The 17,159-nt window shown below is 50.9% G+C and overlaps 3 protein-coding genes and 2 non-coding genes across 6 annotated transcripts in view; all 5 read right to left on the reverse strand.

Moving 5' to 3' along the window:
- The window catches only part of SMG6 (SMG6 nonsense mediated mRNA decay factor), a 119,166-nt gene extending 118,686 nt beyond the window's left edge, over positions 1-480 (reverse strand). The window contains exon 1 of the mRNA XM_075032676.1: positions 286-480. Coding sequence (XP_074888777.1) covers positions 286-349 — 64 coding nt within the window. The 5' untranslated portion in view covers positions 350-480. The remainder of the gene's footprint in view (positions 1-285) is intronic.
- On the reverse strand, positions 239-8,890 carry TSR1 (TSR1 ribosome maturation factor). 2 transcript variants are annotated; one of them, XM_075032680.1, is made up of 15 exons: positions 6,656-8,890; positions 6,475-6,578; positions 5,922-6,138; positions 5,708-5,842; positions 4,748-5,169; positions 4,296-4,455; positions 3,799-3,959; positions 3,296-3,498; positions 2,683-2,845; positions 2,353-2,463; positions 1,864-1,996; positions 1,330-1,446; positions 889-1,029; positions 687-761; positions 239-608 (listed from the first exon to the last, which is right to left on the reverse strand). In XM_075032680.1, the coding sequence occupies exons 1-15, from the start codon at positions 7,215-7,217 to the stop codon at positions 430-432; spliced, it is 2,883 nt and encodes a 960-aa protein (XP_074888781.1). In that variant the 5' UTR covers positions 7,218-8,890; the 3' UTR covers positions 239-429. The 2 variants fall into 2 exon arrangements, with proteins under 2 accessions (XP_074888781.1, XP_074888780.1); XM_075032679.1 differs by having other exon boundaries at positions 4,742-5,169.
- On the reverse strand, positions 1,712-1,801 carry LOC142033455 (small nucleolar RNA SNORD91 family). The gene has a single exon (XR_012651171.1). It is a non-coding gene; the product is annotated as a small nucleolar RNA SNORD91 family (small nucleolar RNA).
- On the reverse strand, positions 3,139-3,231 carry LOC142033454 (small nucleolar RNA SNORD91 family). Its single transcript, XR_012651170.1, has one exon. It is a non-coding gene; the product is annotated as a small nucleolar RNA SNORD91 family (small nucleolar RNA).
- A 230-nt stretch (positions 8,891-9,120) lies between the features above and the next one.
- Positions 9,121-17,145, reverse strand: POLDIP2 (DNA polymerase delta interacting protein 2). The gene is made up of 11 exons (XM_075032683.1): positions 16,928-17,145; positions 16,370-16,451; positions 15,580-15,677; positions 14,643-14,739; positions 14,098-14,173; positions 13,389-13,496; positions 13,019-13,155; positions 11,967-11,993; positions 11,656-11,781; positions 11,171-11,250; positions 9,121-9,589 (listed from the first exon to the last, which is right to left on the reverse strand). Exons 1-11 carry the CDS (start codon positions 17,095-17,097, stop codon positions 9,475-9,477), a joined length of 1,116 nt encoding a protein of 371 aa, XP_074888784.1. The 5' UTR covers positions 17,098-17,145; the 3' UTR covers positions 9,121-9,474.
- Positions 17,146-17,159: the final 14 nt, after the last annotated feature.

The following is a 17,159-nucleotide window of genomic DNA, read 5'->3' on the forward strand; positions in this document are numbered from 1 at the left end:
GTGAGCTGGGCTCAGTCACTCTCCCCAGCTGCTACTTCACCTTTCTTTCTCAGTGTCACAATAACTTCCAGCAAACTCCTGTCCTTGATATAGCAAAATCCCTGCACGCACCACTGTGGCAGGGCACAAGGGAAAGACAACAGCCCCAGTGGGCCAAGAGGTTCACCAGACAAAGGGTGCACACAGCTTCCCCATTTGGCCGCCTCAGCTGGCCTCCACCAAGACACAGGCACTTAGATGTTTTTTAAAACATTTTCCATTAAAATAAATAGCTGTAGCTGGTACCTGAGCAGCAGCTGGTGAGACAGCCGCCCCTGTACAGACCCCAGCAGTAATACGTCCAAGACATCAGTGCTGTCCTTGCTGTGCACGGGCTGAGAACAGCATCCGGGGAGCTAAGGCACAAACTGCATTAGCCATGCTGGAGACTTATTCCATTTCCACCTCCTGCACTGGCAGCGCACTCTCACTCCTCACCCACGGCACGGGCTCTGGAACATGGGGATCATAAGTCCATTTAGGAAAAACGCGCTTGTAGAGGTTCAGCAGCACCGTATCCTGGGACTTCAGCTGTCCATCAAAGTGGCACTTCATGTGACCATGGGTCCCTAAGCAGAGAGCAGAAAAGGCCATTAGCTGTCCCTCCTGCCCAGCATCACAGAGAGAAATAACCAAATCAAACCTACCTAATGGCTCCTTAATGTGTCCTCTACGACCCCATTTTGTCCTGAGCTCCACTGGCTTAAACCACATCACATCCTCTGGAGATCAAAACACAAAAGGGAGGTAAGAAACAAGCTTCGCTGCACCAACACAACTGCTCCCACAGGGGCAGGAGTTCTGCTTCCACATCCCCTCTTCCCACCACAGAGATGAGCCGACCCATACCTCTGTTAAAGAACATGTATCGCACAACAGCCGTCTTGGTAAAGATCTTGAAAGGATGGCCACTGAGCACCAGCCGCTTGACAACAATTCTGTCTGGGTCCACAGAAAGCAGAGAACCCGTGGCGATGAGGTCGTGCATTCCTGCAAGGCAGAGTCACTTAAAGTACCAGGGCAGCACCACAGAAGGTGCCTCCATCACCTCCTCCCCCACCACAACCCCCTTCTCCAAATGGTTCCAGGCCCAGAGGTACCCCACAGCAGGGACAGACAAAGGTGCCAGTGATATTGGGGATGGAAATACATTCATATTCTCAAACAGCATGAAGGGGACAGCTTTTTCAAGTCATACTTTCTGAATAGATGCACTTGTAAGTGGGGTACGGGAACAGCCTCCTAACGTTTGTTTCCCAGACACCACCTCCTCAGCACTGATCAACTTACCGTTACTTCTCTGTTTAAAAAGCAGCACTGAGGCAGGAGGGAAAGTGATGGGAGCATAAACAGTCACCACCAGGGCAGCATCCGGGCGCAGGAAACGCTCCAGCTTGTGCTTATCAGCTAGGACAGAACAACAACAATCAAGTTTAGGCCAACAGCAGTCCTCGGAGCTCCAGGAAACCCCATTGAGCCCATTCTTCCCTGGCAAACAGGCTCTGTGCTTTAGGAAAACAGGTGACAAACACCCCTCCTCTGCTGGCGCAGAGCATCTGGGAACAACAGTAATCCTCTGAACTACCAGCTCACTGCATGGAGCCTGCCACCACCTTGCCTGGACCAGTGAGCCACCTTGCCCAAGCCCTTCCACTCCTCACTGCTTAGTGCCTCCCCTGGAAGCCTCAGAGCCTAGTGAGTCTTCAGAAGAGTCCTTCAGCCAGGTTCAGACACCACGGCTAAGACATCACAGGCTTCCTGCCCTAGAAACCCCAGCCCCACCTCCTGGCATACCCGTGCCCACCCCACCGGTCCCTCACAAACCTGAGGTGTGCTGGGAGAACAGGGGGGATGCTCGGAAGCGTCTGAACCCACAGTGAAAGATCAGTTCCTCCTTTGTCCTCACTGGCTCGCTGTTGCTTGGATGCCGACGCACCAGGAAATTCAACACGGACATCTGCAAAAGAGGCAGCACTGTGAGGGGCTGACAGCAGGGCTGGCCAGCGACGGTAGACAGAGCGGAAAGCAACAGGACATTGCAGCAGAGAATAATGACCTTGCTAATGGCTTCACAAAGGATCGCCAGTCACCAATGCAGACACCTCAGCTAGACTCAGACACTCTAGCCTAAACACCTCTGGCACCTTCAGCCTGCTGTGACCAAAGGTAAGGTCCTACTTTGAAACACGAGCAATGAAGTGAGATTTCAGCCCAAACCCTCTGCAGGCAGAACCTCTCCAACCCATGCAGCCTGAGGGAATCGGACAAGGAGCTGCACACCTACAAGATATCAGCGGGGACATACTTAGTCACCTTTTGTTCATGGGGAAGTAGCGAGAACAGGACTAGAGGCTTTCCTTCTTTGAAGCTCTCCATCACTGAGACAGGGACATTGCAGACATGAAGTGTAACATACCAGCCAACCTGCCAAGAGAGGATCAGTTGTGAATACTTCTCTCAACAGAAAAGTGTCAGAAGTAACACACGCCTGGGTTAGAGAGGGAATCCAGGAGAACACTATCATCTGAACTCATGGCTTCATGCTAAGAACCAGATCACCCAGCCACCTCCCTGACAAGTCTTTCCTATTAGGAGTAAAGGAACACAGTAGGGGAAGAGATCAGCAAGAGAAAAGGGAGCTACCAAGGCTCCTTCAGTCTCCTCTTTCTCTATTTGCCGGAAGAGGTGCTTTCTGGTTCGGGAGAAGTCCTGGAACTGGAAAATCCTGGCATAATCCCTTGGGAGATTCTCTTTGGGGTCCCATGGAGAAGTCCGGAAGCTCTTCAGCCCCCTGTACTTCTGGAACCTAGAGAACAGATAACAGAAAAGACAAAACTACTTCACCAATTGAGGTGTGCGCCCAGCACCTTCTGTGGTCTGCAAGGACTCACACCTTCAGAGAGGGCAAAGCGAACAAAGCAAATGTTAGCTCTCAGAAAAGATCTTAGTGCAGAGAGAGCTAGAAACAGCAGCCAAGTCTCCAGACAACCCGCCCTTCCTTGACGGCTCTGCCATCCCCCTCCCTCTCCCAGGTCAGGGCCCAGCTCTCCCTGCCGCAGGGAGCTGCCCAGGCCCACCCACCGCCCCCCAACTAGTGCCTCCCCTGGAAGCCTCAGAGCCTAGGAATGAGTCTTCAGAAGAGTCCTTCAGCCAGGTTCAGACACCACGGCTAAGACATCACAGGCTTCCTGCCCTATCTCACCAAACCAGACAGAAAGGTGCCTTCCAGCTGCTCTCAAAGCATTCTGTTTCTTACCGGACTCTGGCAGGCACATCACGTGGCGTGTCCACTTCATCTGGAAACATTTCATCCATTCTCTCCTGTTTGTATCTCTCCAGCATCTGTTCATCTTCTTCCACCTTCTCATCATACCGGTCATCCCGCAAGCACTCAGAAACAGTCATAGTCTCACACTCCTCCTCTGCAGGTTCCTCTTCCTCCTCGCTGCTTTCCCCCTCCTGACACACAGGACAGCACAGAGCCTGTGAGCACACGTGCTCTGTTGATGTCTATGCAGCACTGCAAACCCTGCGTGTACTCACACAGCGTGAATTGTGACCCAAGTTACACCACAGTCCCTCATTTCAGTATCTAACACCCCAAAGAAGCAACATGATACATGAGAGATTTAACAATGGAAATCCAGGCAAGTCCTGGCTCTGTGTTGTTCCCTTGCATGGAGCAAGCCAGGACAGGATTGTCCTAGAATAGGCAATAATGCCCTGGAGATCACTTGCAATATCAGCTCTTGGAAGTACCTGGGAAACTGCCTCTTCCATCATATCATCATCAATATCATCCTCTTCATCATCATCATCTTTCTCACTGCCGCCTTCTCCATCATCCACAATCCAGGCAGCCTGGTACTTGGATGTGCCTTTGGGGACCTTCACCAGTCTCCTGTTTGCCTTCAGAGAAGCTGTAGATTCCCACCAATGGTTAATACAGGAACAATTCTCCTTTCCCTCAGCAACATTTACACCAGGACAGCCAAGATCAGCTCTAGACCAGAATTGCTGTTTCCCAGCACAGAATTTGCCAGGGCCCAGAAAAGGCAGCTAAAATGTAACCCTGCTAAACTGCCAGGCAAACCACACAGGCTGCTACTCAGGTAATGGGACTAGGAATGGAAGCCCTGGGCTCCCAACTAGCGTGTTTCTTCACAGCCACCCTCAGCCATCCTGGTGATGGAGAATTTCTAAAAACTATGTTAACAGGGACAAGGAAAAGGTCCAGAAGTATTGCTGCTACTCACCCTCTGCTTCTTGCAGTTCTTCTTCAGTAGGCCATGTCTGCTCCCCTTCCATAGGATCAGGAACCACTTCTGACTGCAAAGATGCCTGCTTGTTTGGATCTGCCTTCATCAGGACCTTAACATCTTCCTCCATCTCATCAGTACCATTTACAGAGTCATCCTGAAGGGCAAGAGCAGAGTCCCCAGCTGTGAATACATCTAACTCAAGCCAGCAATCGGTCCAAAGTGAAACTCCCTTCAGTATCACATTTATTATGTTGTAATGTAACGTTTGTTATACGCTGTGGGCAAGGAATCTCAGCTCAGTGGCAGAACACAGGCCTACTGACTCTGATGCAGCTTCCTTTCCCCCTCATTGATCACATATACCCAGCTATATTTTCCTGATTCAAGTTTACAAACATCATGTTCTAATGGGCCCAGCAAAGCCCTGACCTCCCACACACCTGTACCTCCATGTCCTGACTCCTCTTCTGTCCTTTAATCACTCGGGGGTTCAAAGAGAGGGGGTCGGGGGGGGCATCCACCTGGCTCATCTGGAAGTCTCCATGCCCCACAATATGCACCAGGCTGTTCACGTCGAGGGTCTGTCCCCGGACAAAGCCAGACACCTTCAAGGTCCCAACTAGGTCACTCTCCTGACCGGGCACAAACTCAGCAGCATAGGCGAGCAGGTGAGCCCGCCTGTCCCGAAAAGCAAGATGCCGCTGCTTCTGGGTGGCAAGGTGCCTCAGCAGCAGCGAGGACTCCTGCTCCGTGTTCAGGGGGAAGAGCTTGGCCTCGGGAAAGCGCTTCTCAATCGCTTTGGCAAGTTTCTTCCTAGCATCTATCCGCTTCTTAGGTGGCAAGTCAGTGCCCCCTGGGACAGCAAGAGCTACCAAACAGTGCATAGAACAGAGTTCAGGATCAGATTGTAAACCTTATTATTTTTACCAAGCACTGACAAACACTCAGATATCACCAACTGAAGTAACCAAACAGATTCACACAAGATGCAAAGACAGTTTCACATATTCAAAAGAACCCTCGGGACAGAAAACGTGTCTTCAGAGATAAGATTTTGAGACTAAATGAGACCATGGAGATAAGAGCCCAGGAACTGAACTTAGCAAGGAAGCGTCTGAATCCCTTTTGTTCTGCATGCCTAGATAGCCATACAGTACTGACACCACCATGCACCCAGAGGCCTAAACCTAGAAAACCCCTTTTATCTTCAGCGCTCCCCCACCAGGGTAGTAACACAACAAGGCAGCACAAGAATGGCATTCACCCAACTAATCTATGCTCAGAAACTGAGCAATCAAAGACCTATTAACATACAGAGCTTTTAATTACTGCAACACTAAACCCCCATCAAGCACCCCCTCAAGCTATATACCACTATAAGCACTTAATGTTTCTCACTTGCTCACCATAACTGGGGAGCCCCTGTGCAAACAGGCAGGAGAGGCAGTGCTCCCCCACGCTGTCCCAGCCATCTGCAGGATCCAGGATGAACAGGAGGGAGTCAGCAACCTTTGCTAGGTCTAAGACAGCGTGAAGGTCCCCTGCAGGCAAAAGACCCCCATTACTGAGGCTGCCAGAGGTTCGGAGCCAAGAACCACACCAACAACAGCGTTTCCTCACCTGCCTGTGCTGTCACAAAATGCCAGCGCTGCTTGAGTCGGGGGCAAAGGAGCGCAAAGCCACCAGTTCTCCCCTCATCCACACGGACAACAGCCGAGTCCTGGCTCTGCAGCAAGCAGAGGGTGTCGTGGGCTGCAGCCCTGCTGTGCAGTGGCACCAGAACCACGAGGTGGGGGGGCCCATCCCTGCTGCCCAAGCTCCGCTTCTCCGCCAGCACCTGTGGGCACAACTGCAGAACATGAACCCCAGCCCAGTTCCTATTCCACCCCCCCCCCCAGATCAAGACTGGATCCCTCTGCAGCTCAGCCCAAAACCACTCGGTCCAGTAATGCTCCGCTTGCCCCAAACTGAACTGACCCAGGCACCCATTCCTCTGCCTAGCCCAGTTCCTCATCCACTCACAAAAAAAACCAAACTGGCTCGGTCCCCACGGACACACACCCACACCGAGACCCGCACCGGCCCCACTCCCGCTCCCCACCACCCCCTCGCAAAGATCCAGCCCGGCTCCGGTTCCCTGTGCGGCCCGGCCCGGTTCCCCCGCAGCCCTCACCGCCTCCTTGCGCTGCCGGCGGAGCTGCAGCGCCTGGTGCCGCCGGTCCACCCTGCTGAGATCACGGAGCCGCCGGCGGGGCTGGGCCTTGACAGAGACGCGGCCTGCGGGGACACAACGGTCAGGCGGGCCGCGGCTCGCAGGGCCGGCGAGGAACCCGGCCGGGCCGGCCGCGCCTCACCTCCAGCGCGGCGCTGCGACGACCCGCTGTGCTTCCCGCCCTTGTGCGCCTTGTTCTGCTGCTTCAGCGGCCCGGGCCGGTGGGCGCCCGCCGCCACCATGCTGCCTCCTCGCTGCCTCCTCAGCGCTTCCGCCCGCGCCGCGCGCGTCACTTCCGCCGCCGCGGGGCACGCCGGGAGCGCGCAGAACCTCGCCCAAACTAAGATGGCGGCCTGAGGGACGGGGGTGAGCGCAGCTCCGGCCCTGCCCGCTGAAAGGGAGGAGCGGCGGACCCGGCCCCCGGGGAGAGCACCGCTGCGGGGCAGGGGCAAGCCCCAGAGCCGGTGCAGGGAGGGAGGCCGGTTCCCGTCAGCGCCACGGCGGAGGGAGGGGTGCGGAATGAGAGGCAGGAGCGACAGCCCTTCCTTCAGCGCTTTATTGATTAGTTCTTTGTACAGGTATTTACACAAGAGGAAAGCTGCCCGCCCGCAGGGAGACGGCTTGCCCGCGCTCTGGAAACAGTCCTGTGGGAAGCAGCAGCTGAGGGAAGGCCCTCCCCGAGCCCCAGGCCCTGGGGCAGGCATGCCCCCCCCCCCCCGCCCCGGCTCCCCTCCATAAAGACTGATGGAGTGAAAACATTCCTACGCTCCCCGTGCCGCTTTGTCCCAGCCCTGTTTGGTACTGGCAGCGCTGGTCACCTTGGTTCTTGGCAATCATTATCCAGCCAAGACTGTTGCCAGACCCCAGGCCTCGGCCGTACCCTGCCCCGGCAGCACATCACACCAAATACGCCTCACAGCTGCAACAGCCGCTCTGCCTGGTGCTGGCAGAGCCCCTGTCCCCAGGACCACACCGTCACTCAGGAATACAACACTCTGCTTGTTACTGGAAGCCTTAGGTCCACAGCACCCCAGAAACACGGGCAGGTGAGCAATAGGGTTAAACATTTACAGTGGTGTTGCAATTGCCAGTAAAGCTGAAGTCAGTAACCCAAGGGAGAGGCAGGGCAGCTGCTATTCCAATCCTGATTGAGCAACTGCATAGGAGGGAAAAAACAGGTTCCTACAGGTCCCTGCTTCCTCTGAACTTGGAGTCATCCCCCCCTTTTCCTCCTGCAAAGAAATCGGCATGACAGCAGCAACATGGGGTTGTCAGCCAGGGGCTGTTCTTTACAGATCCTTTTCTACCCCTAAAAGCAGGCTGGTTGTCTAAACCTTTCAACTCTAAAAGCAATGTAGATAGCATGTCCTACCTGATAGGAAGGAAGACACAAAATTAAGAGACCGGTGACAGAAAAACACTGTTTAAGCAGTAGTAATTAAGTCTCTCTGTACAGGTATCCACTGGCTGCGGGACAGCATGCAAAGTCTCTCCTGCTGTCATTTCCGAAGGCTGTTTGTCCATCAGCCGAGATGGCCCATAGCACTGCCACAGCACTGCCTTGCAGAGCCAAATGTGAAGTGGCTGCTCAGAAAGGACTCAGAGGAAGAGGGAATAACTAGGATACTTCTAAATCAAGAAAAACAAGTCCTGTGAGTTAGTTATACCTTGTCATTTAAGCAAGACCAGGGAAAGGAGCAAGGTTTGAAACTTTCTGCCTAGGGTTCCTATCACAAAGTCAACTATGTCTGCCCCCACAAGTCACCCAGAAGTCTGGAAACCCAGAGACAGCCAGAAGGGTCCCACCACAGGGGCTGACATCTCTCCAGATCTCTGCAATCCTCAGAGCTGCTGAGAGCCGCTCTGGCTTGTAAAAAGAGCTAACACCCGATTTGCACTGCGGACCAGGTCCTTCGCATGTAAAAGCAAAATTCCCACAACTGCATACATCCTAAGCTTACAGGTATTTTGCTGACCTGGGCAGTTCTGCATGGCCTTCCGCACAGACTACCAAAAAATCACAACCCATCAAGCTGAGCAAGCAGGAGCAGAAAGCCAAGCACCACCTCTCTGTGGCTGACAGCACTGCAGGTTAAAACAAGCTCTTCCTGCCAAAGCAGAAACTACCAGGGAAATACAGTTACAGCCGCAGCATGAGCGGGGAAGTATCCTCCGGCAGTTGGGATGCAGATCCCTGTAGTAAGGCAAGCCCTTGCAGGGGGAGGGCCCCCTTCAGCTCTCCTGTACCATCACAACACGAAGCTGAGTGCCTTACACACACAAGACACCATGGCAGCCTGCTCAGCACCACCTGCCAACCGACCTTCCCCCCTCTGTGCTCTCTGACAAAACAGGCTTCGCATCACTCCAGCACACAGCCCAGACAAGCTGTGCAATGAGGAGTGAAGCTCACTGGCTAAATCCCAGAAAGCAGCTGCACTGCAGGAAGGCTGAGCTCACATTCCTGCTCCCTAAACCAGCATCACTGCTGCCTTCTGAAGCAGTGAGAAATCCAGGCTGACTCCGCTTCACATGTGGACAAGGGGGAGCACAAGCTGGGACAGGCTGGATGCAAAGCCTAGGCCTTGGTTTATAAAGGAAGACTGGTTGCAACTGGAAGGGCCAGTTTATTAGAGAAACCTCACATTGCAGAGAATTCACAACACATTGGAAAGGGTCCAGGCCTGCTGAGGGGGCCAGTCTTCTGCAGCAGCATAGATCTACATCCCCCAGCTCCAACCCCAGCAGGTGCCACAAAGGGAAGGGTTAACTAGAACACAGCTTATGTTTACAAGCAGCCCAAGAGAGCCAGTATTAAAGTTCAAAAAAGCCTCCCCATTAGACAACAGTTAAAAATGGTTTAAAATGTTTAAAAGCTCCATGTTCTTGGCTGCAGCATAATGGGGAGGCAAAGGTCTACAACACACACAGGTCTCTGTGGGTCTCAGCACTCGGTCTGCTCTACCAGTGAAGGCCGGAGGGGGGGGTCTTCTCATCTTTGTTGCTTTCCAGAGAAAAGGGTGGGATTCGGACATCAAAGTGGGAGCCATCAGGCCTCTCAAATCGAAAAGTACCCCTGCAAAATAATGGCAGAGATCATGCAGAGGCCAGGGACGAACACAGCTAGGAATCATCAGCTAGAAGGTAAGACACAAGCTCTTCCATATCCTGCACAGGGACTCCAGGGCTGCATTTGCAAGGCCCATCCAGCAGCAAGTACATCTGCCTGCCAAGATGACTCATTTATTGGAAGACTCCTGGGCAGTTTACATCACATCTCTAATATACATTTCCTGAATAAAGATGTCATGATTGTAGCCTCCAGGAGGTAAGCGCCCTCCACACATCTGCAGCAGTGTTTACCTAACTCCCACCCCACAGGAGACAGAACCATCCGAGCTATTTTTACAAACCGATTACACATAAACTCAGATTCATATTTCTTGGCAGAAGCTCCACTGGTTAAGAAGTCTGCAACAACACGAAATCCCATCACAGATGTAATTTGGAATAGTTTCTGCTTTGCATTTCAGAAAGGGTATTTCAGAACTGAATCTGCCTGTCCCTGTACAAACAAATAATTTGTTTACTGCCCTGAACTACAGACAAATGTACTGCAGAACATGACACAGGCAAGAGGATCGTGGAGATAAACTAACAGGTTGTCATGATGGAGAGGACACAATCGAACACCAGAAGTCAAACTGAGCAGCTTCTGAGCTGCAGAACCTTTGTCTCTTTCTCTTCAGCAGGCAGACAGAAAGTGAAAAACTACTAAACGAGCTGGTTTTATTCCCCAGGACATGCATTCAGGCAATTCAAAATGCATTAACGTGGAAAACAAGGGTATGTCCTACAGGCAAAGAGCTGCTCTCTTGCTTTTCCTAACTCAAAGGCAGTTCCAACGCAGCTTAACTCCGAAACAGATTTACTCAAAAAATGCAAGCTAGAAAGACCTTTCATAGAGCAGGCAAGAGGTGCCTGTGCATTTCTTGTTCACACAGAGATGACACTAAATGTGCTAACCCATCTGAAATGCAAACAGAGGGAAACTGCTTGAACCCTGCGGCACAGCAAAACAACAACTCAGCTGAGCACTTTCCTAGCTGCAGTTATGGAAGGGGGGACTTGCAACACCAGTTAGGCTGAAGGCCTTATCTGGCCTAAACTGGGAATAACCCCACGTGCCAATTCCTCGTGGAAACAGAACCGCACAGCTTCACGCAGGGATAGAATCAAAGCCCAGACCTCTCCAAAGAGAGGATACCAGTGCACGCATCCCTGCTGCCTAGGGAAACACCAGCATGAAGCCTTGCCTCTTGCACCAAGGACTGAAAGGGACAGAAACTGAGTACAGCAGAAGATGACAAGAGAATCGCTTCATGTCTTTGCAAATCCAGTCTAGCATGGACCACAGAAGAAGGATAAATTAGCCTGGAACCTCTCTTGGTGCAGAGAATCAATAGATCATCTTCTCACTAACTGCAATACTGCTATAGAGAAGCTCATAAAAATTTTAACTATCAAGTATGTCCCGTCCTGTCCAGACCAATTCCACCCACCTTTCAGCCATAACTCCAGACTGCAAACTGCGTCCCAGCTCAGCGCTGTGGGGTCCTATATCTAAATCACTACTGCAGTAATAAGTGCTTCTTACCACATGTGACCACTGGATGCCTGCAGGGAGACGTGACTGCTGTACTGAAATGCCGGCTGTTCTTTGGATAAAACTGGCTCCTGAGAAGACAAGAAGAGACCACTCTGCATCAGCAACAGATCTTAACATTCCTTACAGACAGGCATCAACAGGAAATTTATATTTTGTATTCACATAGCGAGAAGAAAGTCAGAGAGATCCACACCTGAGCATCGCTACCAATTACACAGCAAACAACTCACCCAGCGAGTAATGCCAGAATCACGTATTTTTCCAGTTTTCCCATTACCAGTCATTTAGGATCATTCTCTAATACTCAGTGTGAAGTTTCAGTTCAGATGAAAAGCTTATGTGATTTTTTTCATTACCAGTTTCCTATTCCATCTACTTCTACTGCCCACTAAGCAATTTACTGGCAAATCAACCCAAGCAAGAGGACTCCAGCAAAGGGCTGCACTTCCCAAGAGAAGCTACACGATACTTACCCTTCCTACAACACCACGGCCCCTGACCGTTTCCAAGGTGCCAGATAAGCTAAATATCCTCCAGTGCCGTTCTCGGAGTTGTACCACTTCGCTGTCAAGGTTCTCCAAGCGAATACAGTAGCGCCACTGGACAGAAGAAAGGCTGTTATCACAAACTGGAATCGGCTGCAAACAGTTGATAACCCATAGCCGATACTGGGAAACAGTTGCCAGGCAAGGGCTACTCTCCCTCAGAGCTTATCACACAGCAATGATGCCACAGCAAATAAACTCCTTCCCTTTAGCTGCTTCGTGAAACAAAAGGCACTTACCCAGTAGACATGGGAATTCTGGGCTTCCTGTCAAGAGAAACAAAAGACTTTAGCAGCTGCCCTTCAACGCTCAGCGCCAAAACCTCTTCAGCTGGCAGCACAGCACAAGCACAGGGGCTCTCGCTCCATGCCAGATTGACGCAGACAACTCACATGAGCACAAAGACAGCTGCTCTCCGAAGCAGTCCATCAGTTACCGCCTGGCACTGGCTCTGCTCTAGACATGTAATCATGAGGTGGGAGATTTGCAAGGATCTTGTGACTACGGAGGGTTGATCTCCATGTTAATTACGCACTTTCTACAGAGCTAGAAACACCCATTTCATTGCCTTCGGGCACCTGTTTTTCTGACAAGGTTAGGACAAGCATCAGTTGGGCTCCACAGAAGTTGCAATTCCACACCAAAACGTCCACCTGCCACGGCGCAGACTCCTCAGCAGCTGTGCTCGTCTGGACTTGGAAATCAAACTCCTGCAGTAATTCCCAGCCCTCCCACTCAGAAGTCTATCGGAGCCTCATTATTTTGGATGGTCCACATGAAGTTCTTACACTATAAAGAGCAAATCGTTATCAGCTAAATCCAGAAGGCTTTAGCCAAACCCTCTAACCCACATTAGAGCCAGGAAACAGGGGTAGATACCCACAGCACCTCATCACTGGGCAGGATAACAGATATGTCTGTTATTACAGGGCAGATGGCCTTGGGGCCCCCTTACACACACACCCATCTGTGACTGAGGCAGTAAAGGATCAATTCACAAGCCTTCCTAAATATCTTGCTAACAGAGTTCTGCAGAAGAGCAGAGGGTATTTCCCATCCTACAAACAACAAGCAAAAGCCAACGTGCAGGAGCTGTTCTCCAAAAATGTATGACAAAACAGTTTCATGTTCATACCTCTGCTGGATATTGTGACAATGAAATCGCAACTGTGATTAAAAAGTCATTTCTCCAGTAAGCAGAAAGTACCTTCACTCAGTAAACTGGTCTTAGAAAAACATGCAAGTTAAGCAGATCGCAGAACTAACACAGCGACATGCAACACAGACCTACCCTCATGCCCATATAGAAAGGGATGACTGTGACGCGGATGTTCTCTGTGGTTTCTCGGTGTACATCGGAAAGCTCTAGCCAGGGGTGGTTCTTCTCCTGCCATGCACACAGTGTATCCCTTGCTACAAAAGGTGGAACTGTGGGGAGGGAAAGATGAGAGTTTATGAGGAGACTGTATCCAGAGTGCTCTCCTCTCAAAGCAACTCCTTTCACATAGTTACAAAAATAATTTAAAGGAGGCTTTACTGTAACAAAACCCAAACCAGACCACAATTTTTACACCACATCTAAGACGATGGGTTCTGGGTACTTGTTATAGAGTACCTCAAGCATCTGGCTCTGAAGAGTTCCCTCTGAAGCCAGAAATTACCTTTTGTTTGGTCGTACATGAGAAACCTCTCAAAGAGCTCATGCTGGATGGGCACTTGATCAGTGGAGCTGTAGGGAAGGATATCTTCATGGCTTACATAGTCTAAACCTGAAAAAGAAACCCCAAAAGCCACTGAACTTCCCCAGTGAAGAGCAGCTCAGAATTGTCCTGATGGAGAAATGGATCACACTACTGAGACGTCAAGAAAAGGATTTTGGCAGCAGCAGCCAAGAAAGCAAGCATGGAGGAAAACAGGCCAGTAATAACCTTTGGCAGTGTTCTTCAGTGAGATTTTTCCATAGAATGATTTCTCTGATAAAGTCACGCTGCCTGGGAAGTGACTGCACTGCCACAAAAGGACTTTGGGCAGGAAATGCAAAGGACAAGAAGAGATCTAGCTGTCTTGGTAATAAAGTAGAATAGCCCGTATGCAACAGGGTATGCGTATGGGATCTATGTCTCAAGAGCACAACGTAGGCATGCTTATGTCTGATCAGAGTCTGCCCAACTTCCATCCATCCAAAAGGGAGTCATGTACTTTAGTCATTCTGTTGTTTCTAGCACAGCCCTAAAGCACAGACAGATCCACTACAGTAATGTCCTGTAGGAACTACTGCTTCACTGGCAGAGGCTGACTGTTGGTGACTCTTCTGACCTCACCTTGTGACAACCCACATCTCCACAGAGGGTATAGGTGCATTTTACTGACCTGGTATGGCATAGAGGGCTCTGCTGTCATCGTGATTTGCCAGGAACGTCACTGCTTCTGTCTGTGATCTCTGGGACTGAGAAAAAGGAAGGTTTATGTTTTCCTGTGTGGACTGTTGTGGGCCAGTTTCCAGTCATATTTCAGTTTACTATTGTGGTTTCTAAAGTGTGTAATGTTTATTTTATTTAACCAATTCACTTCAGAACATCTCTCCTTTTAACTCCTCTAGACTAATTGTCCACTCAAACAAGTGAAGAGCATTTTCAGTGCTGCAACCCACATTCATAAGGACCTGCGCGCAACAGAATAGGAATGCCAACAGGATAAGGAAATGAGGTTGGAAAAGGGAAACATGATCCAGAAAACAGTCATATGACATTCCAGATTATATTTCTCAGGGAGAATATGACTTGAAGAACAAATTTGTCCTAAAATTCTAAACAACCAAGTTAGCCATCAGAGCCATTTTCTTTCAGTGCCTGTCCATCTGAACCATTCAGAGAGAAGATATTTGAGTTTCAATACCAAGATTATTGATTACTTACTATATGTGGACAATCCCGGGCATCTATTAGCACCTGATAGTAAGTGTGCGTTTTGCCCTTGACCTCTTTGGAACCATGGCCTGCCGCGTTCTCGCTTCTAAAAAGAAAAGCAGAACACTGAGCTCAAGCACAGGATGGCAGCAAACTGTTGTTACCAGGACCAAGCACATGCATAAACAATGATATTATTTTTTTTTAAATACATTTCGCAGTCTGTAATCATTCGGTTTCATCCAAATTAAACTCATGTCAGCCACCCACACAACGACAGATGAGCCAAGATGACAATCAACAGTGTTTGTCACAGGCACAACAGCCCTGTTTTCAGACAACTCAGAATTTCCGTCTGCTCAGTTCAGTCTCCTGTTTGGGGTAGGTATTTCTACTGCCCTCCGATTCTCTCTCTGTTTACTCCTCATTCCTTCCCAACTCCACATGCACACTCGCCCAGCACACCTCCAACATAGGCTGGGGGAAAATGGATGGAAGAGGGGAAAGAAGCGAACAGTGACTCAGTTCACACGAAGGATGAACTTGGCCTAGTGGGTTGAACCTGTCAGCTGGCGAATCCAACTCACTGGCAATCTACAGAAGCAGCAGCCTGCAATTTTAACACAGGTGCCTAGACCTAACTAAAAAAGGAAAACACAAAGGTGGTTTTTTATAATTTAAAAAAAAAAAATCATGCTGCTGGCATTTTTTTTATTTCCTTCATGTACACTCTCACCCTTCATACTTCCATCCTGTCTCTAATTAACACAAAATTAATACTCACGCAATGTCTCTTCTTTAAGCACCTCTCTTCTAGTTTATGTTCATGCAAAACAGACCCATACCATTGTCCTCCTTAAAAAGACTTGTTTACCCCAACCAGGAAACTCAATACAAAATGTAAATGTAGCAGTACAACAGCATATACACCAGAACATATCCTTACTTTTCTGCAACAGGAGAAGCCACATCTCGATCATAAAGCCTGGCTTGCCAGGGAAACAGGACTATTCCTCGATAGCCAAACACACTGTGAAGAAATAGCTGAAAGGAACAAGTAATTGCATTTGAATACACAGCAAGCTTTAATCAACTTAGACACAACAGAAAACATGAAGCCAAAAGCCCTTTTCTGATAGTATTTAAAAAACCTGTCAACTGAGGTAAAACTAGAAACATTTACAAATTGTATCAATGCATGGGATGGGAATACAAGGAGAATCACCACTGTGCAAACCCAGAGCAGAAACAAAGAGGGAACACAAGCAGTCTGGCATGAGACAAGAAATTCATGTCATCTCTACCCATAAAAGTGAATGACTAAACCAGTAATAAAGTAATAGAACATCAGAAGTGCAGAAAGGAGACCAGCACGGTAGACACTGCGGAACGCGGAAACAGATGTCTGAGGCACAAGCACAGAAATGACAACTTTAGTTCTTATTTCCCAAATTCAGTGATTGTCTCTTCTGCTCCTAGAGGGACAAAACCCTTAAATAAGGCCAGAGGAGCAAATGCCATTGTAGGAACAGTTGTATTATGCTGCAGATTCTTATCAACTTGCTACCGTCAGATGACTGACAAACTGCAGACACAGCAGAGACAAGGAGCACTGAACTGTGAAACTTCTGGCCCTCTACTACAATGCAGCAGCCTCCTTATGGGTAAATCACTCAGCTACCTGATCTCTGTGGAATAAGCCTGCAGGGTCAGCTCCACTCCCCAGAACCGCTTACCTGTCCCGTCTCGTATTTGCCGTGCTGCTTCGGTGCCTCAAACACCCCCACGGTCTCCAGTACTTTGCCCTCGGGACGGTTTCTAGGAGCAGAGAGGTAGTTTGGTGAGTGTGCAGGGGCTGAACCAGCCCCTGGGCCAGGTGGCACACAGCACCCAAGCCCCAGGCACTGGCCACGCTGGAAGCCTCACACCTCCCTCGGACACCACGCAGCCCCCACGGGGGCCCCGCTATGCACTACGGTGCCCAGTCCCCCAAACCCTTCCATGCCCCCCACCCCTTCACCAATCTCCCCTTTGCCAACCGCCCTGGACACCCCCCAGCCCAGCTGCCCCTTTAGCCCAATCTCCCCTCCCCATCCCTACCCCAGCCACCCCGACAGCCCCCCAACTCCTTCCCAGTCTTCCCCCACACATCCACCCCAAACACCCCCTCAGAGCCCCTAACCCCACCTCCCCACCCCAAACAACCCCCTCGCAGCCCCCAACCCCCCGACAGCCCCTCCACACCCCTAAACCGCTCCCCCCGGCCCCAGTCCCCCCCTCCCCGCAGGCCTCACCGCGACGAGAGGTGCCGCCTCGGCGGCAGCAGCAACGGGACGGCCGCGGCTCCCCCCGCACCCAAGGGCCGCAGCCCACGGGCCGGGGCCGGTTCCCAGAGCGGCAGCCCACGGGCCCGGCACCGGCTCAGGGCCGCCGCCACGTACCGCCGCGCCGCGCAGCCCGACATCCCGCGGCCGGGCCCGACCCCGCCGCCCAGCCCACAATGCACCGCGCCTTACCCTTCCGCCC

Source organism: Buteo buteo, chromosome 7 (assembly GCF_964188355.1).
Source record: "Buteo buteo chromosome 7, bButBut1.hap1.1, whole genome shotgun sequence".
Lineage (NCBI taxonomy): Eukaryota > Metazoa > Chordata > Aves > Accipitriformes > Accipitridae > Buteo > Buteo buteo.

Coding starts and splice junctions, on each gene's coding strand:
- TSR1 (XM_075032679.1), bottom strand. CDS start 7,217: ATGCCTGCCCCAGGGCCTGGGGCTCGGGGAGGGCCTTCCCTCAGCTGC. Junction 6,579..6,655: donor GTCGCAGCGCCGCGCTGGAG/GTGAGGCGCGGC, acceptor GTGTCCCCGCAG/GCCGCGTCTCTGTCAAGGCC. Junction 2,846..3,295: donor GATGTGCCTGCCAGAGTCCG/GTAAGAAACAGA, acceptor TCTGTTCTCTAG/GTTCCAGAAGTACAGGGGGC.
- POLDIP2 (XM_075032683.1), bottom strand. CDS start 17,097: ATGTCGGGCTGCGCGGCGCGGCGGTACGTGGCGGCGGCCCTGAGCCGG. Junction 16,452..16,927: donor AGGCGGCACCTCTCGTCGCG/GTGAGGCCTGCG, acceptor CTCTGCTCCTAG/AAACCGTCCCGAGGGCAAAG. Junction 15,678..16,369: donor GCAAATACGAGACGGGACAG/GTAAGCGGTTCT, acceptor TGTTCCTTTCAG/CTATTTCTTCACAGTGTGTT.